The sequence below is a fragment of the Myxocyprinus asiaticus genome, chromosome 37 (genome assembly GCF_019703515.2).
Source record: "Myxocyprinus asiaticus isolate MX2 ecotype Aquarium Trade chromosome 37, UBuf_Myxa_2, whole genome shotgun sequence".
NCBI lineage: Eukaryota > Metazoa > Chordata > Actinopteri > Cypriniformes > Catostomidae > Myxocyprinus > Myxocyprinus asiaticus.
This window is the reverse complement of record NC_059380.1, coordinates 7,911,176-7,937,009: the sequence shown is the minus strand read 5'-3', so window position 1 is coordinate 7,937,009 and position 25,834 is coordinate 7,911,176. Positions and strand designations below refer to the sequence as shown.

Here is a 25,834-nt window from a genome sequence, read left to right as displayed (position 1 = left end):
ACAAAGATCAACACTCATCCGTTCATATGAACAGTCTGGGAGTCCATTCTGGGTAAACCGAATTGTTTGTAGAGAGCGAGTATGTGTGCGTGCAGTACGACAGGTGTTATTGTGTGGGGCAGGTGCATGCGGTTGTCCCTGTGTTGTCAAAGTGCATTCACCTGTTCACCTGCCACCCAGCAAACATTACAGTTACAAACCAGTGAGTCACATCTATTCATGGGAAATGAAGCACCATTCTTCCTATTAATGCATTTCAACAGCTTCAAATAGTGCGAGTTGTCAGATAGGCAGTATGACACCTCAAGTCCTTGGAGTATTTTCCTATTTCCCCACTTTTTGTAAAATTCTAGCGAATCCAAAATGAGTGTAAACACTTATAAAAATATTTTAGCCTATTTTTAAGCTTTACATATTTCAATTTCATAACAAAATTCCATCAAATTGAATTGTGTAATGTTTAATTAAATTAAATCAATAATACATTTTAAATATTTAGTTTTTATTATTATTAAAGATTACTCAATTCAGTTTGATGGAATTTTAACTTAAAATGCATAAATTATTTTTTGAGTGCATGAATCATCTAAAGTCTTTGTATAAGCTTAAATTATTTTATTGGATGGATATTGGATGGAAATGATTTGGACAAATACAGAGAAAGATGAAATATGAAAAAAAAAAAAAAAAAGGAAAAAAATTGCACAGAACTCAAGAAAACCTTTCATGCACAGTTTCTGATGTCAATACATAGCAACAAATTACAGCCACTATGTCCTTATGATTGTGGACAGAAGAATGTAGTTTATTTTTCTTCACATCAGATAAAAATCGAAAGTGTTTTTCGCTCATCACGAGAAAAACATCGAGGTACAAGAAAACATCTTTAAATTACAAAAAGCACATTTTTCAATCATTAGTTTTAAAACAAAATGACAGGAGTTCAATACTCTTTGGTAAATTGGAGTGCATTTTAAAACTCTTTAAGTCCCCAGATACAACAAAAGGAAGAGTGAAAAAGGAGCGGGAGGGTGGTAAAAACAGTTGTGCTCTGCAGTAAAAGTAAAAATAAGTGATGAGATCAAGCAACATTTTGCACATGCAGGTTACATCTCCACTAAAACCAAAGTCAGCTCTGCTCCTTTATGGCTCTTCCCAAGTGTGTTTCTAGATAAATCGGCAGACGCCACATGTTATCAGAGATGTGATGGTCAGGGCCAGGACACCTGTTAGCACACTGCCTCCGCACCACAGAACAGCTGTCTGTCTGTGTGCATATGTTTTGTATGTGCGTATGTCATGCTGAGAGACATACCCTACCATAGTGAGTCCACCCCCAACCTGGCAGCAGCTGTCCCTGGTTCAGTACTCATAGCCGAATGGCACCAAGAGGCATTTTAGGACAGCTATTACTCTTTAATTTGCAGCACAACTCTCATAATTCCTTCATTTGTAATATTTTGGTTGGGAAAGACAAGTCCAAAACTGATCTAGCAATAGGGAATGTATCAACCATGTTTTGTTTAAGAAGTTCTCTTGAATGTTTCAGTTGTGTTGCACTTCTCCGGTCCCGTATTGCATGTACGTGTGGTTGTTGAGAAGAGAGGCAGACAGTAATAATTATCTCACAAGGCATCATGTCCTATTAGCACCTCCTGGCAACACAGAAATGTTGCTTTTCCACTTTCTTTCATAAGCGTCCTTAAGCTGTGGAGGGGCAGCAGCCAGTTGCGGTGTGTTTCTGCAGCAAGGACATGCGACTGAAGGTACGAGAACAGGTGCCACACTGGTACTTCTTCACGTCTGCGTGGGTTTGCAGGTGCGCCCTCAGGTTTGATCGGTCAGCAAAGGCGCGATTGCAATGCTGGCAGGAAAATGGACGTTCGCCTGAGAAACAAATGAGAGCAATTAGAAATGTTATTTCATTTTCTTTGACTTTCTAAACAGAAACATAACCCAGAAATTTGCAGAGCGCAGTCACTAACAGTCACAAGTTACACTGATTGAATCAATAACATGTTGATTTTTGGGTACACAAACAAGTGGCTACTCAGCAGGATGATGACAAGCGCTCCCTGGCATTCTTGATCAACTTATCACCGCTTATCTCTGCTCTCACACTAGTGATTGATAAGATTGTTCTATTGTGTCATTGTTTAAAGAAGATGTCGACACAATGAGTGATCAATGAAAAACAATTCCATTGAGGGCTTATTTGCGGGACTGAGTCCATCAGTAAACTAGTAGTGTTGCGTGCAAGGAATGTTCCGGGATCAATACAAGTTAAGCTCAACAGCATTTGAGGCATAATGTTGATTACCACAAAAATGTATTTCGACTTGTTGCTCCATTTCTTTAAAACAGCAAAAATGTAGGTTACACTACCACCCCTGGAGTTTGCAAGTTCAAATCCCAGGGTGTGCTGAGTGACTCCAGCCAGGTCTCCTAAGCAACCAAATTGGCCCGGTTGCTAGGGAGGGTAGAGTCACATGGGGTAACCTCCTCGCGGTCGCTATAATGTGGTTCGCTCTCAGTGGGGCGCCTGGTGAGTTGTGCGTGGATGCCGTGGTGGATGGCATGAAGCCTCCACACACGCTATGTCTCCACGGTAACATGCTCAACAAGCCACATGATAAGATGCGCGGATTGACGGTCTCAGACACGGAGGCAACTGAGATTCGTCCTCCGCCACCCGGATTGAGGCGAGTCATTACGCCACCATGAGGACCTACAGTGCATTGGAAATTTCAAATTGGTGAGAAAAGGGGGAGAAAAAATAAAAAATAAAAAATGTAGGTTACAGTGAGGCACTTACAATGGAATTGTTTAATAATTGGGTCCAATTTTTGGAGGGTTTAAAGACAGAAATGTGAAGCTTATAATGTTATAAAAGCACTTTCATTAATTCTTCTGTTAAAACGTTTGTATTATTAGAATTGGAAAGTTGTCTAAATTGTCGTTTTTACAGTCGTTTTAAGGTATATGGCGTTACGTCGCCATGGCAATGAAGTTGTATCACACTAAAATCACATTAACACACACATTGTTTACGTCTTACGGCTTTACTTTTGAAACAGTGAGTATTTTAATGGTTACAGATTGGCCCTATTGACCACCTTTGTAAGTGCCTCACTGTAACCCAGATTTATAAATTTTTTTATATATAATTTTATTTTTATAAATATATATTTATATTTTTTTAGGGACAAGTCCAAATTAGCTTTTGTGGCAATTAACATTATGCCACAGATGCTGTCTATTGAGCTTAACTTGTTTTGAACCCAGAATATTCCTATTGAGTAATGGGATTTTAGAGACTTCCCAAACAAAATGGGAGACATTTACTCTGCAACATCAACAAAAAGAATGCAAAACCGTACAAAACTAGTAACTCATGGAATAAGCCTAAACATATTAAGGAGGGGGACAATGTTTAAGGTTCTTTTAAAATATTTGATTACCTGTGTGTGTGCGAATATGTCCTCTTAACAGCCAGGGTCGGGAGAAGGCTTTTCCGCAGGTGGGACACACACATGGTAGTGTGTGTGAGCGGATGTGCATTTTCAGGGCACCAAGACTGTTGTATTCTTTGGGACAGTGCTTGCAGAAAAAGGCTGGACGGGTGGCGGGGACAGGGGCGTCGCTCTTGTCCTCCCTCTGCGCTGCCCTGTTCTTGGTGCTTCGTCTCGGTCTGCTCGTCTGTTGTGGGTGGTATGTGTCTGAGGAATCCGGGCTCGGTGGATCTGATGTGCGTCCTTCATCTTCCTCCCCACTGCTGCTGCAGCTGACACTGGAGGGCGAGCTGAGGTCCAGTGGGCCCTGGCTAGTGGAGAGGGTGGTTGGGGATGTGGGATCATGCAGGGAAGGTAACAAGGTGACGTCCCAAACCAGTCCAGTGGTCAAGCAAGTCACGGGGAAGTCATTGCTGACTGCTGGGAGTTCTGCAAGTGGGTATCTGTCTGGCAAAGTATCTGATGTGCAAGAAAAGAAAGTAAGAGAGACAAAAAAATAAGTCCCATATTTACAACCATTATAGACTTATGGTCTCTGGCTTATTATCATACTTCATAAAGCATGCAAGTAGGATTATATGTTATTCAAAATACACAACAGCTGCAACGAGATTAGAAACTCCAGAAAACACATGTGCATCTCGTATGCAATCAGAGTCACTAAAGAAACGACACTGTCTAAAGGGAAAATCAAGGAACGAAACAGTTCTTATGTCTGTATGCAACACCCCGTTCTTCAAAACACCATCCCAAATCTATACAATCGTGCACTTTAAACTGTTTACATTTGGCAGATTTATTTTAAAAAGGATAAAAAATAAAACGTACCATTTTGACATTCCAACTCGCTGTAGTTTGGCCTCTTGCTGGTGAAATACTTTTTTACCAGGAAAGAGCGAGGCATGCTGATCTCTTAAGTTTTAGCACTCCAGTCCAGTTATTTTCAGGGGAGGGGGCGGGGGGGTGGAATTCTCGCCGAAATATTCCACTGGAAAAATCTTAAGGAGAAGTCCGTACTGGAAACATAAAATGAATCGACCTCGCCAGACCTCACGAATCTGTAGCAATGGACTACAATTAGTGAGTCTGTACTTATTTAAAATAGTCTGACAGAGTAAGTGGGTATACGTGCATTTGGACCCGCCCTAAAGAACAGCCTACAGCCATCGGTGTCGTCAGTGTTTCAATGGAATTGCTCACAGCACTTGACTGCTGCCTAGGTGTGAATGATCCAAAGCGCAGGTAATACACATACAAGAATGGTTTAATTCGTGACTATCAAGATCATGTAAATGAGCCATTCTAAATGCATTGTTTACTTCCTGCTTTAAGCAAATGTGTGCAAAATGCCAGACCACTGTTCATTTAAATGAAGGCTTTTGTGAAGGAGCTTTTGGCGTCAGGTCCACACAACGAAGGTAAAAAAATAAAAATAAAAAAGAGGTTAGTATAGCATATAAATGTCTTCTCTACTTCCTATTAAAAACCACCTGTGCTGAGGGAACGTTTGGGAACAAAACGCGAAGCTTTATTTAATTTGAGGAACATAATACATCATGCAATAAAATGTATGGGCTCTGGAGAAGTTCATAAGCTGACTTTGATATAACTCATAAGTGCACAATAGCCTACAGTCATTCAGCAGATGACAGGATGGGACTGGACTGGACTGGGCTGTTTGGTGCATTCAAAAAAAAAAAAAAAATTATGCATTTCAATTTTATTACAAATTTTCCATCAAAAATGAATCTTTAAAAATAAATAATAAATATTTGTAGGTTTAATTTTTTTTTTTTAAATTACGCAATTCATTTAGATGGAATTTTGTAATAAAATTGAAATGCATAAAAAGTATTTTTTAAATATAATTAACTGTGTGTGTGTGTGTGTGTGTGTGTGTGTGTGTGTGTGTGTGTGTGTGAACAACAAGTTTGGTTATGGCTCTCCCTTGTGGTGATAAAATGGTTATTCCTACAAACTTTTGAAAAACAAAACATATTTAGAAGTATCTTTATGTTTCATCATAAAAATGTTAAAGTCATACAGGTCAAGCTAAATAACTTATTCAGATGTCCATTTGCTTAAATGGGCAGGGTCAGTGTGGACATTCAGTGGGGAAAATTAGCCACTAAATGGTGAATATCTACTGAAGCTAACATAATTGTAAACTTATATGATTTCTTTTAACATAAATATATAGACATGTTTGAATGGCATTTATTTTCTCATATCTTCTTTCAACATTGTTATTTTTGACCACATACCATCACAAAATTCAGATAAAACATCAATAAAACAGAAAAGTTACATACTTCAAAAAGCTCCAACATGTCCAATGTGTGACATCATTTCATAACAAAGAATTAAAGGTCACGGTGTCTTGACATAACAGGGTGGGACACACAAAAAACCTCCAATATCAGCATAAAATGACATATTTGCCACAAAGGAATACATGTTAGAGAGATAATGCAATTCCAAACACTTAACTGTATGAAAAAAAAAAAAAAAAATTAATAAATCCAATGATTTAGCACTTGTTTTTGTCAAGATGTTTGACAAGCAGCTTTTGGGACATGAAGAAATGACACTAGTGCACTAAATTAATGTTTAAATGCATACATCAGGTCTTTAGTGACCCGGGACCTCATTCCACCCCTTTTATATCATCCATTTTTTGGAGTTATGCTACCTTCTCTTTAGTATTCCTCGACCATTATTTTACTTATTGCTTGATTATAGTGAACAGGGTCGTTAGTGACCTGTGTTATGTAATGTTTTTGTGATTATTTAATATCTGTATAAGTTTACTATCACATAAATACTATTTCTTTGTTTACTACAAGACAACTTATTGCTATATTCATATAAATTACTACTATATCCTGTTGATTTTCTGCACAGCAATGGTGAATTAGCATTATCCCATTTGCTTGAACACATAATTATTATCCATTTTATTTGTTCCTCAAGGTGGCACTGTTGTTTCAGTGACTGACTTGATTTTGCATTGCTGATTGATGAAGAAACAACATGGAAGTAAACTATAGCAAGTACATGAACAGTACAATATGGCTATTGCCATTTGGGTGTACTAATTACTACTGAAATTCTGTTGTATGTCTATTTGGACTAAAAAAAGTGCTTTAGAAAATAAATATGTGTAGCTTATGTTTTATGTGTAGCTCAAAATGGGTTTGACAGCCAGTTGCGTCTCATAAAATGTGAGCATGAAAGTAAAGAATCCCATTCTATCATTTGCTGCATTATCTCTTTGAAATCTGAAAAATAAACATGAAAATATATTATAATTATTTTCTAATTGTCTTGATAGTATTTTGAAAATGTTTCACTATCTGGGCATTTTGTAGATTTATTTGTAATAGATTCATGTGTCCGGCCGCTAAAGACCCGAGGTATGTAATAATATTTGACAAAACGCCCATGTATTGAAGAACAAAAAGATTTTAGTTATTTACATCTTGACTTCAAGGCTCACAGCAGTGTGTGTAAGATCTTTATTCTTTTTAACAAACCTATTAAAATTTTAATAACTTTTAATCACCATATACTTGTACTGGGGACAACAGGCATGCACCAAAATGTAGGAATGACCCAAAATACCAAGTTATTTTTAAAATATAACTACCATATTCCCATAGTAGATAACTCTGAATAGACATTGGCCAGTGACAAGAAGCATCACTAATCCACATTTTTCTATTTTATTTATTTGCTTTAATTTAGTCATAAACATGCACTGTATCTTACAGTATTATACAGCCTTTATGTCTGTGCACAATTTTGAACACATTGTAATTCTGTGTATGATGAAGTTCTAAACTCAGAATGTCGTTGTAATGAAAGAACAGAATCACCATGAAATACTCCTTTTTGATGCACTCCTGGTAGTTTGTGCTCCACAACAGAGATTATTTAGCAGAGACAGGCCACTATTATTTAAATTAATGGGAGAAATTGGAACGCCTAACGGTAAACGGATGAAGAAAAGAAGTCCCGCTTTACAGGTAAAAGAGCCGATCACCGCTTAGATACAGATATCTCCTGTCAATCAACTCGCTAACGCGCATGCGCATTAGCTGTACAAGCCGGGAAATGTTCGTGTTTTTAGCGTAATATGAGGTAAAGAAGCACAATTTATGTTTCTAACCACATCTAATTTGATTGCTGATGCTTGACCACTCGTTTTTGAGATTTCGGTCTTTCCCCATTCAAGCAGATAATAGTTGCACTGGCATGACTGGAAATAGCCTCCCGAGAGCGTTCCAAATATGGCCGACAGTGAACTGACTTGCTAGAGAGACTTTGTCCACAATGTCTCTCTTTTCATCTTTTCTCTACCATGGGCATAAAGTCCCAGATTTGTGCTACATTAATAAAAAGGATTTTGTGTAATTACTACAAATTCATTTCTCATCAATATGGATGGCAAGACACTCTATTGTATTATTTGGCAAAAAATGAACTTCTAATTAAAACAATGAAAGATGTGTACAATTTAACATAGCGATGCTCCCTTCTGATAAATCGCGTAAAATATTTTTAATAATAATATTTATAACTTCCCCTTGTCCATGTAATTCCAAGAGACCGTTAAAGCTACACATTCTGCAGTTTTCAAATTTTGTTAATACGCCCCCTCGATTTGTCCAACTCTCTGCCTCCATAACTGACCTGGAATCAGTGTGACCATCTCCTACCTTATTATAGTTAAAACTTAAGAACCGTTCCCCAGTCAGAGATGCATGAAAAAACAGATAATACGACGGTTAAATTATGGCTCCACCTCTCGGTTTGTGTACAAATCTTATTGGACTAGCGCTCACCAATGGGCGTGGCCACACGGCTCGTGTTGTTGTTTTTTTATTATCAGCTGTTTGTCAAAATATATACTGCGCTATTATTATTATTTGCAGACGAAACCACAAGTCTGTAGCTAGCTACCTCAGAATACACTACTACCAAATATATATTTTTAAGAAAAGTCGGAAAACTAAAGCAGGTATGTTATTACTTAAACCTTATTTTTTATCTATATGTGTTATTTTGTTTAATTGTTTATCTATAGCAGTTGAAACCTTTTCCATTTACAGAAAAAATATGCTGCAGTCGATACAATGTGTTTATCTCCAGCACTGTGATGTCAGAGAGTAGAACTGTCCAAATCCAAGCATCATTGTGAAATTGGTTCGTTGATAGAAATTAGGGAGGGGGAAAATCTTTCGATAATGTCATATTTAATCATATATCTACAGTTTTGAACTTTTTCTCGCTTAATTAGACAGGAACTGTCACCTGTACGTGTAAATATAGCTGAACGTTAGGATCTGCAGAATCGTCCTCTTTAAATGGAATCCAGGAATCTTTCGATTCATTTTTGAAAATGAATCATTAATCAATATTGTGCGATTGTTTCATTACATGTGGGAGCAAATAGCCATGCAAGATGCATTACTTGTACATCCTCCCTAGGTTAAATATGCTTACGCCATATTTCTCTGTTATAAACAAACCATATATATATATATATATATATGTTATATCTAAAGTATTTGCCACTTACACTTGCTCTGCTGGACATTTTATTTTAGTTAGTGTGTATGTACAATCCTATTGCTGATAAATCAGTGTCTGCTGTGTTTTTGTCTGCACCCCTCTCTGAATGATTAGTATTCAATATGAAATGGCCAAACATCAAATGGCCAAAGAAATCATCCACAAATGGTCTTTTGATACATTTTGAAAAGTGAATTGAGCATTAGAACCATGTAGATTAGAACCAAGTTCCGCATGTTGGAGTATTGAGTTTACCAAGAAAAATATTGGTATTATTTTATTGGCACACCCCCTCTTGGGAGCGACAGATGGACACAAACAATGGAGCATGGGTCCGGGGCTCAACAATGCACTCCCAGGATTCATGTCATGTTTGTGGCCACATTAACAAATGTCATTGGCTACCAGTCTTAAATAGTACTTCCTAATCTGAATGTGTCTTGATGAGCTGCTGACCAAAAACACTTTTTTTTTTTTGTACACTGTAAACCCAAATAAGTTAGCAGAACACAAAAAAGTGAGGTAATCAGTTACATCAATTTTTTTAAGTTAATAAATTACAAGTTTAAGTAAGCAGAACTGTCAGATTTTGATTTTGTACTACTCTTGCATGTTCATGAATTTTAATGGTACTTGAAATTTAACTCTTTGGCTTAACATAAAATCACTATGTAGGCACAACTTAAATATTTCAAGTAGAGAGAACCTAGCTAGCTAGTACTAGCTAGAACAAGCTAATACAGTGAATGTTAGTATGCTGAATGTGTGCTAATTGGATAAACCATGCATAGTAATTGCCCAACAAGTATATCAATTTACTGTAGAACGATCTAATACTGTACCTGTCCTCAACCGAATCTCAAGCTCTACTATTCACCATAATGGTAACACCCCCCAACAAGACAAAAACGCTTCTAAACAACACATCTTGCACAAAGACACACTGTATAACACTTAATTTTTCTCTCCCTGTTGAGTGCCATGTAAAGCATGCTGGGAAATAAAAATCCCCTTCCCAGTTTCAGGTAAATTTAAGTTCCTGTAAATTTAAAAAGACAAGTTCATTAAACTCAAAACATTAAACAACTCAGGTTACTTAAAAGGTGTACATTTCGTGAACTCAAAAGAAAGAGAAAGTTCTAAATACTTATCAAGGTTAATTTATTTGAACTAATTTGTATTATTTTATTTTTTCCTATTCAAAGCAATTAATTATTTTGTGCATTAGGGTTTACAGTGATATGTGTAACTGTTTGAATTGTGTTAGGAAGTGCTCCTCTCTCTGTCTCTCTCTCTCTCTCTCTCTCTGATTTCTTTTAAATTCTTATTAACTTCTGGTTGTCAGGTCTGAAAAAGTCGCTCTGATTTCCCTATGAAGCTGCCTGACACGTGGTTTTTGAAGACTGACCTCAATATGAGTTATGAGGTTAAAAATAGATAATAGATATCAGCTTGAGCCTGTCTTGTGTGGTTTTTAATCCTGCCTTGATTAGTGGGTATAGTTCAAAACAGTGACTATATTTAAAGTGTTTACATTATGGTCATATTTCCCCTCTACCAAAGGTTGGGCTGAAGTCAATCGTTCTGCTGAGGCTGTGAGAGCCCCTCTTGCTTGCAACTTCACTTGCATACCAGGCAAAAAAAGTTCACCATCAATTATTCATTTCAATCACACTTAATTTATAACCATGTTTCAACGGCTCACAAACCTGCTCTTTGGAAGTGCGAGTGAAACAACTCAGGAAGCAACTGTGCCAAAGCCAAGGTCTCCGGAGGGGGACGAGGAAGGATGGCTTCTGGTTAATGCACCTGGTGAGTCCTACAATGATCTAAATGAAGTGAATTTATTTGCAGTTGATTCGGTGGATTCAGATTTCCAATCGTATAAGGGCTGCAACTAATATAATCTGAATCATTTTCATACAGTACCTCTTGAGTTGGTAAATAGCAAAGGCAAGCATTTTGAGAGATGCAAGCATTTTAAACCAAGGCATGGGACTTATTTAGCATTTATCACTGTTATCTGATGTGACTGTGCTTATTAATAGAATAGTTCACCCAGCAATGAACATTCTGTCATAATTTACTCACCCTCATGCCATTTCAAAGCCATACGACTTTCTTTATAATGCGTAATGCAAAAGGTGATGTTTAAAAGAAAATCCCCCTGCTTCAATACAATGGCAGTGAATATTGCATATTCATGATGCTATAGTAAACACACAACAGACGTTAAAATTTTCGCTGAAAAAATACTTGCATTCCAGGTTGTTTCTCACCTCTCAAACCTATCGTTTGCCTTCAGAAGACTTGGAATATGAGCAACCTTGTCTCTTTTATACCTTTTGGTCCTTTTTAAAGTGAGGCAATATCTTCTACCATTGTATTTCAAAGTCGCAGGGGTATCTTGATTAAAACATCTTCTTTTGTCAAGTTTGGAACAACATGAGGGTAAGTAAATAATGACAGAAATGTATTTTTTTTGGTTGAACTATTCCTTTAAGATAATGTAAAATAACTATACTGTTTTTTTTTTCTGGAGATGGAGAGGCATCCTCTGAACCCAGCGAGGTGCAGTCCTCCTCATCTTTATCCAACTTAATAGGAAGTCCATCAAGCGCAGAGAAGTGTGCTGCCAGCTTGATCAGTGATGCAAGGTAAAGGTGTTATAAATCCGCTTAGAGTTTGGGTATTAAAGGTGCTGTTGGTTATTTTTTTCATTTTTTTTTTTTATGGAATGGTATTGAGAAAATATTACTTCTCCTTGAAAGATATAATTGAAATAAGTGTCCTTAAATACCTCACCAGTCCTTGTGACAGCACTAAACACAGCAAACAAAAATGTGTCTGTGGGCCGCGATCACATTCTTTGATCAGCCAATCAGAAGACTTTGATGTGCTTTCTGCCTGTCAATCATGTTGCACGTTCTCAAATTTTAGTAGTTGAAGCGGAACAGATTCATAACAGTTGTCAGTTGAGGGTGCTAATTTGCTGTTGTTGTGTTTGACAAACTTGAGAAGATGCACTGCTGCTTGGTGATGGAAGGTCACAACGGTGCAACTCTATCTTTGGAGGGTGGGTTTTGGAAAGAGGGGGTGTGTCTAATTCAATGGCTCGGTCTTGTGGAAGTTCCAGAATGGCTAAAATCACTTACAGCACCTTTTAAGATATGTTTCATGTGATCCGATCACAAGAGGACATCAATAAATACAGTTGTAAACGGACTCCAAAATGTTTTGTGATCTGATCACTGATCAAAAGTGATCACAGGAGATGCATGCCTTACCCTAGTGTGTTGTTCTCTTTTCATAGCATTGTAGAACCAGAAGTCCCTGTCGCTAGAAGTAGTGGGCGGGCGTCTCAGAGATTGGTCTCTCAGGCTGGGGCTCTGGTCAAAGTAACCCAGGTGGGCAGGATACAACGGGCTCAGGCACGGGCCAACCGACACAATCTTGGCCGCAATTGCATTCAGCGTCAGAACCACGTTCGCCAGCATCTACCTCAACACTATTCTCGTATTCACTGCATGATCCTCCACCAGCCTGGCCATCGCAACTTCTGTCACTAAAATGCAGAGAAAGCACAAACCGACATTGCACTTAACAGTGCGCTTAACACAACATGCAAGCAAACCACAAACATGTGCCATGGTTGAAAATAAAAGCTTGATATGAACATATTTGAAACATTTTCTTTATTTACAATGTAGCGTATAATAAATCCATGGCAGCTAAAGATGTCTCCAAAACGTATGTTGGCCACCAGAAAATTAAGTCTGTTTTTACCTATAGTGCACAAGTCTTAGACTGTCATGGAGCAATAAATTTAAGTGAAGGACTCTTATATTGTTGTGTTGTCTGTCTGTCTAAACTAATATTAGGAAGAAAAAAACACTGAACATTTTATAATTGATACTTAATTTCATTAAATCAAATTTACCTTGCTGAAGAGTGTTTTGAGTTTGACTGTGAGATCACTGAGTATAAGGGTAAAGTTATTGCTAGAAAATCAGCAATGGCTAAGCAGATATTTTTTTGATAGACAGTTGTTTCTAGCCTTTCACATGCTGGTTTTGCTATTGGGCTTTTTTTTTTTTTCTTTTTTTTTTTTTATCGTTCATTTGTTAATTCATCACACCACAAAGCAAAACATAGGCAAGAAATAAAAAATAAAAATTACATAGAATTTGAACTGAGCAGTGATGTTGGCCCATGTCATTGACAATATGCAAGAAAACATGCACCATTTTGGTGCATTGGCAATTATAATTTCTAGGATTATTATATTTTCAATCTTTTTTGCTATAATCAAAGTGAACCGACAAACCAATTTTAGGAAATCATTTCCAACTTTATTGTTATGTTTAATCACAACAATAAACAATATGTCGTCACGTGTATGTTTCTGAGTTGGCGCATAATTAATGTCATTATCATGCAGTGCGTTGTAACGACCATGAGGGGGCGCCAGCGTTTAACGTTTTCATAACAAAAGTTTTTTTTTTTTTTTTTTTTTTTTTTTTTTTTTTTTTTTTTTTAAATTTTATTGAAAAGAATAACAAATTTACAAACAAAAAAGGCATTAACAAACAAAATTAACCATTTACAGTTCTCAAAAGGCAGACATAGTTAACAATTATAATACGTGACAGCAATAAATTTAAATTAAATATAAAGTAATAGAAAAAAAAAAAAAAACCATTGAAGAGATACGTTTTTGCAAAGGGGTATCAAAAAGCTATGGGGTACTTAACTCGTTGAAAAAGTTGGCTACTGTAATAGCTTTTTCATTTGAAAGGGTACCAAGAGATGTGGCAACTGCTTTAAGTTCATTAATAAAGTAAGGAAAGGAAGGAGGGGTTTTTAAAAATCTGCATTTGTGAATAAAGTATTTAGCAAGTTCAAAAAGGTTATTCATCAAATAGTGTTGTGAACAATCTTTCTTAAGTACACCAAACTTAATTTGTTTGTATTCAAGAGGATTTACACATGTAATAATACATGACATTTTACTATATAATTGGGACCAAAATCGCTTGGAGTAATTACAATCAAAAAAGATATGCTTAGTGGTTTCAATATCAGTTTCACAAAATTGACAAGTGTTTTCTCCAATATCAAACTTTGATTTAAGGAATTCTTTAGATGGGTATATGTCATTCATTATTTTGAAATGAAGTTCTTTCACTTTAGGGAGACTTGGAAAAGTAAGATAATTCAGTCTCATTTCCTTCATCTCTTTCGGGTTAATATCTTTGAAAATATAGTGACGTTTAATTCGATTTGGATTAAATCTACCAATGAAAATACTTCTAATATATTTGTTGTTACACTTATGATCTCTAATAGATAAATTACCCAGACAGAGAGATGGGAGAGCGAATGTCACAGAATAGTGTGAAAGAATCCCTTTTATCAGTAGTATCATGTTTTTTGGTATGGCATTTATAACTGTATAAAATTCTTTAGGGTGACATACAAATCCATGTTTTGAACAAAAATCATTGTAATTGAACACATTACCATAATTGTCCATCATATCCAACAGGGAATAAATATTATATTGAACCCAGTTTTCATAAAATAAAGACTTGTTATGGTGAACAATAAAACGATTGTTCCAAATACAAGTTTTATGTGGACTAAAATTGTGAGAAAATGCTAATTTCCAATAAAGGAGAACCTGCTGATGGAATGCAGATAATTTAAGAGGCAATTTGGACAACTCAAAGTCACATTTAATCAAAAATTCCAAGCCACCTACTTTCCCAAATATTGAAGAGGAGACCGTAAACCAAAGGCTGTTTGTATTACGAAGAAATGATCTTAACCACTGAGTTTTTAAAACACTATTCATTATCTGTAAGTCAATAACATTTAATCCGCCTTCTTCGTAACTATGAACTAAATCATTTTTGTTGATATAGTGATGCTTATTTTTCCAAATAAAGTTAAATATTGCAGTGTTACATTCTTTTACTAAGTGAGGTGGAATAGCTAAGGAGGAGGCTGGATAAACAAACCTAGAAAGTAATTCCATTTTAGTTAACAAGATTCTTCCATAAATTGAGATATCTCTTTGTATCCAAAAATTAAGAATATTTTTTGCTTTTAAAAGATTGTTTGCAAAATTTCCTTGGATGTTTTGATTGCTATCTCTAGTAATAGTTATCCCCAAATATTTTACAGATTTCTTTATTGGTATATTACATAAAGAGTCTAATTCACTATCATGAATTGCAATTAACTCACATTTATTTATGTTTAAGTACAGACCTGATGCCTTGGAGAACAGATTAATTAATTGGATAACTTTTACAATTTGATGTTGGTCCCTTAAAAAAATCACCGTATCATCAGCTAATTGGCTAATACCAATCTGTCTTCCAAATACATTTAATTTATCAAAGTTACTGTTTTTGTCTATCAAGACAGCGAGCATTTCTACTGCTAAGATAAATAGAAGAGGGGAAATGGGACATCCTTGTCTAATTCCTCGAGAAATATTAAATCTTTGGGACGTCCCAAATGAAAGTGAGATAGAACTATTGATATCTTTATATAACATTTTTATAAAAGAAATAAATTTACTGCCAAAACCGAATTTTTCAAGAGTGTAAAATATGAAATTATGTTCAATTGTATCAAATGCTTTTCTAAAATCTAAAAAAAGAATATAGCCGTCATCCTCAATCCATTCATGATAGTCTAAAATATCTAGAATTAATCTGATATTATTATGTATTGATCTGCCTTTTAGGAAACCAGACTGCGATTCACTAATTACCTGGTTTAATTTATTCTTGAGTCTATCGGAAAATATATGAGCTAGAATTTTGTAGTCACAGTTAAGTAGAGTGATGGGGCGAAAGTTATCTATATGTCGTGTGTCTTTACCTGGTTTAGGGATAAGAATAATTAAACCTTGTTTCATAGTTGAAGATAGTGAATTATTTTGGATACACTCAGAAAAGGCTTTAAATAATAGTTCTCTCAAATCTTCCCTAAAGAATTTATAGAATTCAGAAGTGAGGCCATCAGGGCCTGGAGATTTCCCTGAACGTAATTTATTTATTGCTTTATCTACTTCCTCTATTTTGATATCAGCCTCACATAAGTCTCTAGTTTCCTGGTCTAACTGTGGTATGCTAGTGTGTATACTGTCAAAGAAAATATTACAGTCTGATCTAGAGAAGGATGAGCTATATAAAGAACTAAAGAATTGAAAAATTTCTGAGGAAATAATTTTAGGGCTGGTATTTATATCTCCATTTATGTAAAGAGAATTTATAGCATTTTTTTCTTGTCGCTTTTTTTCAAGCCTACAAAAATAATTATTACTTTTTTCCCCTTTCTCTATCCATCTTGCTCTTGATCTCACATACGCTCCTTTAGCTTTTTGAGTATATAATTCATCAATTTTGGATTGTAAAGATAGAATTTGTAACTTAGTTTCATTGTCCATTTCACTTTTATTACATAAATAATTTAATTCTCTTGTTAATTCTAACTCCAATTTTGCTCTGGCCTTACTTAAATTTTTACTAAATTGTATAGAAAACTCTCGAATCTTGTGTTTTAAATATTCCCATTTACTTATGAATGACATAAGGTCTTTACACGGTGCCACATTTTTAATTAGGGATTTAATTTGCAAGCAAAAGTCTTTATGTTTTAATAAATTAGCATTGAATTTCCAGTAACCCTTGTTACGTAATTCTCTTTTGCCCGAGTAGAAGGATACAGAGATACAACAGTGATCTGTTAAAGGTGCTGCTGATATTGAGATATCTTCAATAAAATCAATTAGGTTAGATGAGGTTAACCAATAATCAATTCTTGATTTAGAAGTACCATTATGTTTGAACCAGGAAAATTGTTTAAGATTTGGATTCCCAGCCCTCCAAGCATCTACTACATTATTTTTCAAACAAAAGTTAAGAAGGTTAAGATTGGGGTGAGAGGCATCAAATTTAGGTGGAAAGCGATCTATCGTTTCATCCATAACCATGTTGAAATCTCCTCCTATGATAATATTATCAGTTGGATATACGAGTTTCAATTCAAACAGAGAGTCCGAAATTTCAGAAAGTAATTTGTTGTTTAGGGGAACATTATTGTAACCATACACATTGAACAAAATAAACAAAACATCATTAATGTTTAGAACAACTGAAGCCCAGTGTCCGTTTGAGTCTGTCTTTACCTTTATAACTTTGCCAGGTAGGTTGTTAAACAGTATTGCCACTCCTGCAGAATGTGTAGAAGCATGACTGAAAATGATTTTGTCTCCCCATTGACTCGTCCAAAACTTCATATCATCAGGGTTGGAGTGCGTTTCTTGCAAAAATATACAATGTGAGTTTTTACCTTTGCAAAAAAGAAAGAAAGCTTTTCTTTTGATAGAGTTACGGAGACCCCTTGCATTTAAAGAAATACATGAAAAAGATGATTTCACTGAAAACATTTAACAAGTAAGAGCAACAACACCACAAAATAAACAAATGAATAAAAGTAAAATGTGAAATAAGAAAGGACGAACAGTCAAATACGTTAAATGTAACTGTGCTCTATAGAACACAAAATAACGTTTCTCTCAAACAGAGCACTGTAACGAGATCTCGCTCAACAGCAAAAACATGGCAAGATATCCCATTTACACCTCTTGTCAACAAAGGCGGCGAAAGTGAACGGTTGTTGAAATCATCCGTCCTTGACAATCCTGGCGCCCTCTATGTAGCCATAGGGACCACGGTAGTATGCTTTCTTCCCTGCAGCTCTAGCTTCACTGATCCTCGGCCATAATGCAGCGCGGGCTTCTCTGTCTCCCTTAGATAAATCTTCGGTGAACTTTACTCCCCTGAGTTTACAGACATCCGAAGCTTTGGTGGAGCGCCAGAACTCATCTCTGTGTTTCCGCATGCAGAACTGAATGATCACCTGCCTGGATTTATCCTTCGTTTTGGGACCAACGCAGTGGATTGTATCCACAATGTCTTCAAGCTTGTGTTGCAGGTGAGGAGCAATTTCCGCTAACAGCGAGACAACTTCTCTTCGAATGTCTTCACCTGCTGTTTCCTTCATTCCGATGACTCTGAGGTTCCATCTTCTTTTATAGCGTTCGAGCTCCGACGTGCGGCTTATCAGATCTGCGTGTGATGTGCTAATAGAGGAGAGTTGTTTGTCGAACAAGTTTAATTTTGTTTTACAATCCTTTATTTCCGTCGCATTAAATTCCACGGATCTTGTCAGGTTAACGATCATTAAACTGTTCTCATTGATCTTGCGCTCAATGCTGCTTAATTTCCCATCTAGTAGATCAAATCTGGCAACTAAAGTTTCCAGGAGAGCTGCATTGGAAATCTCGGAGCTCTCGTCACCTTTCTGCTTCTTAGCTAAGGTTTTGGTTGGGGTATTCTGCGAGGAAGAAGATTCTTTGCGTTTCTCTTTGTGATCGTTGTAGTCGATTTCCATGGCGTATTCATGCTCAGCAAGAGTACCCGAAGTTTTTGTAGCCACCACTTTGTGTCCTGGAATAACTATTTTCGGATGATTAGAAGCTTTTTTTGCTGACATTATCCATATACTCACTGATACGCGATAAATGGGATTATAAAAGGCTGAATATTAAGAAAAACTTAAAGGTTTGCTGGAGAGCTGAGAAAACTACATGTGCTTAGCCCGCCATCTTGTTGCCATCGTTTTCATAACAAAAGTGGTTCAGTCGTTGAAGTGGACCTTTCTCCTTCCTGTTGTCAAAACTAAGGTAAGTGACTATGTGCAGAATATATATAATAGATATCAACAGTTCTTTTTTTCACTGTTTAAAAGGCTAATTCTTGATGTAACGAATGGAATTACTACCAGTTAAAGTAATTACATTTGCACTCGTTAAAACATTATTTCCTGCAAAAAAATGACGTCATTACTCGCAGAAATAGCCTATGAATTCTGTAACTGCATTTTCACTAGTTCAAAACGCATTTTCTTACTAGTTGAAATTCCAATTTCACATATCAGCAATGCACTTTATTCTAATAAAATGATTTTTAAAATAATATATAAATAATTACATTGTTACTAGTGCAAATGTCCATTCCTGATTTCAGCAATTGAATTACAACTTCTTATATATACACTATATTGCCAAAAGTATTCGCTCATCTGCCTTTAGACCCATATGAATTTAAGTGACATCCCATTCTTAATCCATAGGGTTTAATATGATGTCGGCCCACCCTTTGCAGCTATAACAGCTTCAACTCTTCTGGGAAGGCTTTCCACAAGGTTTAGGAGTGTGTTTATGGGAATTTTTGACCATTCTTCCAGAAGCGCATTTGTGAGGTCAGACACTGATGTTGGATGAGAAGGCCTGGCTCACAGTCTTCACTCTAATTCATCCCAAAGGTGCTCTATCGGGTTGAGGTCAGGACTCTGTGCAGGCCAGTCAAGTTCTTCCACACCAAACTCGCTCATCCATGTCTTTATGGACCTTGCTTTGTGCACTGGTGCGCAGTCATGTTGGAACAGGAAGGGGCCATCCCCAAACTGTTCCCACAAAGTTGGGAGCATGGAATTGTCCAAAATCTCTTGGTATGCTGAAGCATTCAGTGTTCCTTTCACTGGAACTAAGGGGCCAAGCCCAGCTCCTGAAAAACAACCCCACACCATAATCCCCCCTCCACCAAACTTCACAGTTGGCACAATGCAGTCAGACAAGTACCGTTCTCCTGGCAACTGCCAAACCCAGACTCGTCCATCAGATTGCCAGATGGAGAAGCGTGATTCGTCACTCCAGAGAACGCGTCTCCACTGCTCTAGAGTCCAGTGGCGGCGTGCTTTACACCACTGCATCCGACGCTTTGCATTGCACTTGGTGATGTATGGCTTGGATGCAGCTGCTCGGCCATGGAAACCCATTCCATGAAGCTCTCTACGCACTGTTCTTGAGTTAATCTGAAGGCCACATGAACTTTGGAGGTCTGTAGCGATTGACTCTGCAGAAAGTTGGCGACCTCTGCGCACTATGCGCCTCAGCATCCGCTGACCCCGCTCTGTCATTTTACGTGGCCTACCACTTCGTGGCTGAGTTGCTGTCATTCCCAATCGCTTCCACTTTGTTATAATACCACTGACAGTTGACTGTGGAATATTTAGTAGCGAGGAAATTTCACGACTGGACTTGTTGCACAGGTGGCATCCTATCACAGTACCACGCTGGAATTCACTGAGCTCCTGAGAGCGGCCCATTCTTTCACAAATGTTTGTAGAAGCAGTCTGCATGCCTAGGTGCTTCATTTTATACACCTGTGGCCATGGAAGTGATTGGAACACCTGAATTCAATTATTTGGATGGGTGAGCGAATACTTTTGGCAATATAGTGTATATATATATATATGTGTGTGTGTGTGTGTGTGTGTGTGTGTGTGTTAATGTATTTTACAGATAACAAATGTATGTTAAATTCGGTATTTCAGGTACTTGGAAATGGGTTTCAGATATCAATCAATTGGACAGTAATTAAAAATATCTTAATTAATTAATTTTTAATTAAAGGGGTCATGACATGAGAAATCAAATTTTCCTTGATCTTTTGACATATAAGAGGTCAAAGTACTATAAAAACATACTGTAAATTTAGAACTCTAAACTTCCTCCTCAGTGCAAAATGAGCATTTGGTGAAGTGAACTGCCAAAACAACTCGTTCTCTACTTCCTCCACATTGTGATGTCACACTTTGGTAGACATTTGCATCTGATCACCTTTACAACAACACATACAATGTCCAAAGCCCTTTTGATAGGGAAGCCTACAAGGTTAGCATAGATAGATTAGCATAAAGCAGCCGTTCCATAGACCCTGCATGGTGGTACACTGGCGAGGAGACGAGATGCTGTTTTTTTTTTAATGTATGTCTATGGAGGAGATGCTTCACAACTAAATAAACCGCTTTTGTGAGGAAACAGCTCATCATTTAATGAATTGTTTTGTACAAAAAACATGTTTTACACTAAACAATCCCTTTGGAGTAAACTATGTGTGGAGTTTACTATGATAAAATTGCTGTTTTAAAAGAGAAGTCACGGACGATTTTACATCCGGAAGCTGTCCGTTTACAGATCTCTCCATTCATATGTATAGCATTAGCAAACTGTCGTAAAATGCTAGTTGACCGTTACAGCCATTATGCTCTCTCCAAAGATAGAATCGCGAAGGTTGTTATCTCAGGTCTATAAGATCTGTGACCATATCACTTCCGTAGCCACGGCCAGTAGCGGCGAGCAGTGAGATGGCAGGTCAGTCAAGAGCAGAGAGCCAATCATACCAGTGGGCGTTTACTGTCAAATCTTAAAGGAGAAGCAGCACCAAAACCGATATGTAAAATGTTACTAACATTATATGTGAGCCTCAAAGAATATATTTAAATACTTTAAAAAAAAAAAGACATGTTATGACCTCTTTAAAAGACTTTCTTTACTAGTTACAATTCCATTCCAGATTTCTCCAGAGAAAAACAAATTACAGATATCAAAAATGAGCATTTTTACAAGTTGCAATTCAGTTGTTGATATCAGCTGTTTGTCCTGGTACTTGTCATTGAATGTGATTTATGCGCTTAATTGTAAATCGCTTTGGGGAAAAAATGTCTGCTTCAAATTAAATTGTGAATTATTCTCATCTGTAAAAATTACAAGAGACACTGATTATATGTTGATCTTTTTTCCCACATTTGTTTTCAACAATAATAGGCTATTTTATTATGGAACTAGCAACTCTGGTTTGCTAAATGGCTGAATATTTAATTGACTTTCTTTAATTTCCCCCAGTCATTTATTTATATACAGTTTACAGTTCATACAGTTCACTGATTTGCTTCTTTGTTTCTTGGTGAGGACATGATAGCCCTGCAGCATAAACACAGCAGATATGAACAGGGCATTTGAGTGCAGCTGAGACATAATCAAAGGTGTAACAGACCCACATGGTGTGGCATCATTATTTAATACCCACCTGAAGCTGTATTTGTTGCTACATATATGCAAAACCCTTTTTCCAATATTTTGACAACATTACAGAATCATGTTACAAAGTGCAATTCATTTGCCTTAATAAGTGGTAAAATGATGTAAAGGCCATCCTCACCAATTGCATAACAATCTTTCAAAAGATCTCCCAGGACATGCTGTCACGCAAGTGTAGTGAACACCTCCCTGCTTTAACACACCTTCTTAGACATCACTTGATCATCCGATTGCAAGATAAATTTAAACATATTTCAACAATGCCAAGTGGCGTGTTTAGTTATCTGAGTTTTTTGTTTCTTTTTCCTGTTCATAGCCTCTCAGTTTAATCTTATACTGGCAGAGAGAGCAATCAGCACATGAAGTGGGTGCGTGACTTAAGATGCCTCGTGTTGGCTTGTGACAGTTGATAGTGGTGTCATATTCTTCCTAGAAGGAAGAGGATGTTAAACTGTGATAAAAGTTGATGGGGTCTACATAAATGCAACTGCATGCATTGTTTTAGATTACCAAAATCAGTTAGTGATAGTATTTTAAAAGTTAATTCCTATAATCCTCCAAAACTTGACCTCCCCTGGAGGGTAGAGTGGGGTAAAAAGAGCCATATGTTAAGTTAAAGCAAACCCAATGGAACTGTGCATAATGTTTATGTGACCATATACTACTTATTTTAGGTTATTTAGGAAGTGCCCATCATTTTCAATTCTAATTGTTTGTGATTGAGAGCACATGAAAGCAAAACGTATATAAATATGCTAAATCTATTTTATTATTATTATTATTATTATTTGCATGTCAAAGTAAATTTTCCACATTGCGCCAAATTAATAGCTACCCCACTACACTCCTGCAGTCCGGAGCGCCAATAAAGCGGCGTCCACCACCATTCTTCCAACAATCGCGATCTCGCCTAGGGTGCCAAAATGGTCAGAAACAGCCCTGTCAACAAGGCACTCAAAATATATTTCCTTTTCAAGTGCATAGCTAGTGTTGAACTTAACCTTTCATTTATGGAAAAAAAATCCTAACAACTGTTCTGTTCGGCGTAAAAAAGATTAAGTAGATATATGGCACACCAATCTTTTGATTTTAAACATGAACATTGATGTAGGCTTGTTTTTCACACTGAACACAAGAGTGCCGCCTATGTCACAGTAATGGTATTATAATTTCACAGTAGATACACAGTAAACCCTTCATTTTGAATGAAAATTTCAGAAGGTCCGGACGGCAAGGGAAAAATGAGTGGAAAAATTCCATAGACTTCTATTAAAATGGTCCCCACACATATCAGGTATCAGTGTATCTGAAATTTGGGGATGGACTCTTTTGACTTGGGCTGTAAGCAACCATCTTGCGACCATTTAATAATGCCCTAGCAACCACTCAACAACGCCCGAGTAACCACCCAAAACACCTTGACATTACATAAATAAATAAATATAAACAGGTATCATAAACATTATTATTATTATTATTATTATTATTTACTTATTTATTAATTGTTGTGGAGAATCAAAAGGCATTTTGACCAAATACAAGATTAAGATTAGTTTTTAACTTTTTTAACCTTTAAACGAGTCAAAACTGACCCAAACATAAAGGGGGTAAATTAACATTTAGAGGTTGTGTCTAAAAAACTAGTGGGATGGCTACCTAGACAGCATTCTGTTTTGTTTTTTTGGCATCATAGACCAATTCTGATTCAGCTGAGCTGGTGTTCAGAATAAAATTCATGTTTATATTAATAAATAGATTTTTTTTCAATTCAATTCATATGTAGTATGTGCACTGATTTCCTGATTTGCACTGACGTCATGAAGATAGGACATTTTTATTGTCAAATGCTTTCCTTGTTACACATGTCAACAATGGAATGTGCATGACATCACAACCAGCGCATATATAAAAGACTTCTCACTGTCTTCACAGGGCGACTGGTGTCATATAACAAGCGTACTGCGAGGAGCAAACATTGTATATCTGAATACTCATTTTTTAACATGGAACTGAATGAAGAACAAAAGGAGCACCACTTTATTGTAATAAGGAAGACCAAGAAGGGCTTAAGTCAGGGGAGTATTGGGTGTGCAGATGCAGAGACACCAGCAGGAGATCTCATCGGGGTGGTTTATGGAGGTGGTAGTGCGAAGAGTAGTGGCCCGGTAAAGAAAGAGGACACATACCCACTCTCGTGCCATCAGGCTCAGCTACTTGTTTGTTTCTCCCGCCAGCAGGCGAATGGAGGTCCTGTGCAATGTTCAGCTTTTCAGTGCAATCTGTGACCTTGCTCGAGATGATCTTGTGGTGGTTAGATACCAGAAGGGCTTTCAACCATGTCAAGTCAAGAGTTTGATCCAAATAGCCAAGAAAGGCAACGCAGGGGACTTGCAGATGCAGAGCTTGAATAAGTGGTAGGGTATTTTTTTTTTCTTCTTCATTACATTATAGACAAGTATTTCTTTTTTTGAAATGCCAATAATGACGAATACTAAAACATGCAGTTCATTTGCATCTAAGGTATTTTAGTTTAATTTATAGTGTATTAATTTAGTTGTTTTTGTTGTAGAAAATTAAAATGCCCCCAAAAAGTATTTGCACTCTTAAGGCACTTAAAGTGTATGAATGACGTTGCATGAGATAACAAAATAGAAGTGAGAATTATTTTAAAGAAAGATAGCACAAGCACACTTTTCAAGCAAAACATTAAAAAAAAAAAAAAAATAAAAAACATTATGTATTCCAACACTCTCTGGTTGTCAACCATTAGTGGACGATGTCCATAGATAATGTTAGGAACTACACCTGTTTTTTCTGCAAGGATACCTGTGTGAATTTAAAGGAATATTCCGGGTCTGATACAAGTTAAGCTCGACTGCATTTGTATCATAATGTCGATTATCTCAAAAAGTAATTGCAACTTGTCCCTCCCTATTGTAGGTTAAGAGAGAGATCCTGTGACTGCAGTAGTTTTACATTTTTTATTTAGTTTTATTTCTATTTAATTTAACATTTTTAGCTCCAATTTAGTTTAGTTTTCGTTTTGTTTGTTAGTCCGTTGTTAGTTTTAGTTTAGGTTTTCATTACATTTAGTTCTAATTTTAGTTTTTATATCAAGTGATACATACAGAATGGGGAAAACAGGCATTTGTGCAACGTGGGTCATATAGCTGGACACCCACATGTACAGTTTGTAAATAATACTTATAATATTAAAAATCAAATTTTAATAAGACCAACTGAATTTCATTACTGATATTACAGTAGAAAAAAAAAACATATTTCTGTTTTAAGAATGCATTTTTTATTGAACTTTAACCTCATAGTCCTCTTTAGTGCATTTGACATGAGAAAGTCTTGTCGCAACTCTGAAAACTGAACATCAAACAAAACTCCATACCAAATTCCAAATTAAATGAAACAAATCACTGATTGACGGTGTAAGATAGAATGAGTGAAAAGAATGTGTGTGTGTCTGTTCTTTTTATTTCAGCATCATGCATTGGCAACACAACGAACAGTAATTCCAATAAAGGTTCAGATGTGTCATAATTGAAATCCCAGACACATCTAGCGCATTTTCTATAGTGTGACCAGATTTTGTCTCAAACTGGGACACCTGGGGGGTTTGTGATACATGCATATATATATATATATATATATATATATATATATATATATATATATATATATATATATATCCATCTTCCTCTTGATCACA

The 25,834-nt window shown here is 36.4% G+C and overlaps 1 protein-coding gene across 1 annotated transcript; it reads right to left on the bottom strand.

Moving 5' to 3' along the window:
• Positions 1 to 778: 778 nt before the first annotated feature.
• LOC127427798 (protein snail homolog Sna-like) lies at positions 779 to 4,586 on the bottom strand. Its single transcript, XM_051675582.1, has 3 exons — positions 4,341 to 4,586; positions 3,462 to 3,971; positions 779 to 1,887 (listed from the first exon to the last, which is right to left on the bottom strand). The coding sequence occupies exons 1-3, from the start codon at positions 4,414 to 4,416 to the stop codon at positions 1,703 to 1,705; spliced, it is 771 nt and encodes a 256-aa protein (XP_051531542.1). The 5' UTR covers positions 4,417 to 4,586; the 3' UTR covers positions 779 to 1,702.
• Positions 4,587 to 25,834: the final 21,248 nt, after the last annotated feature.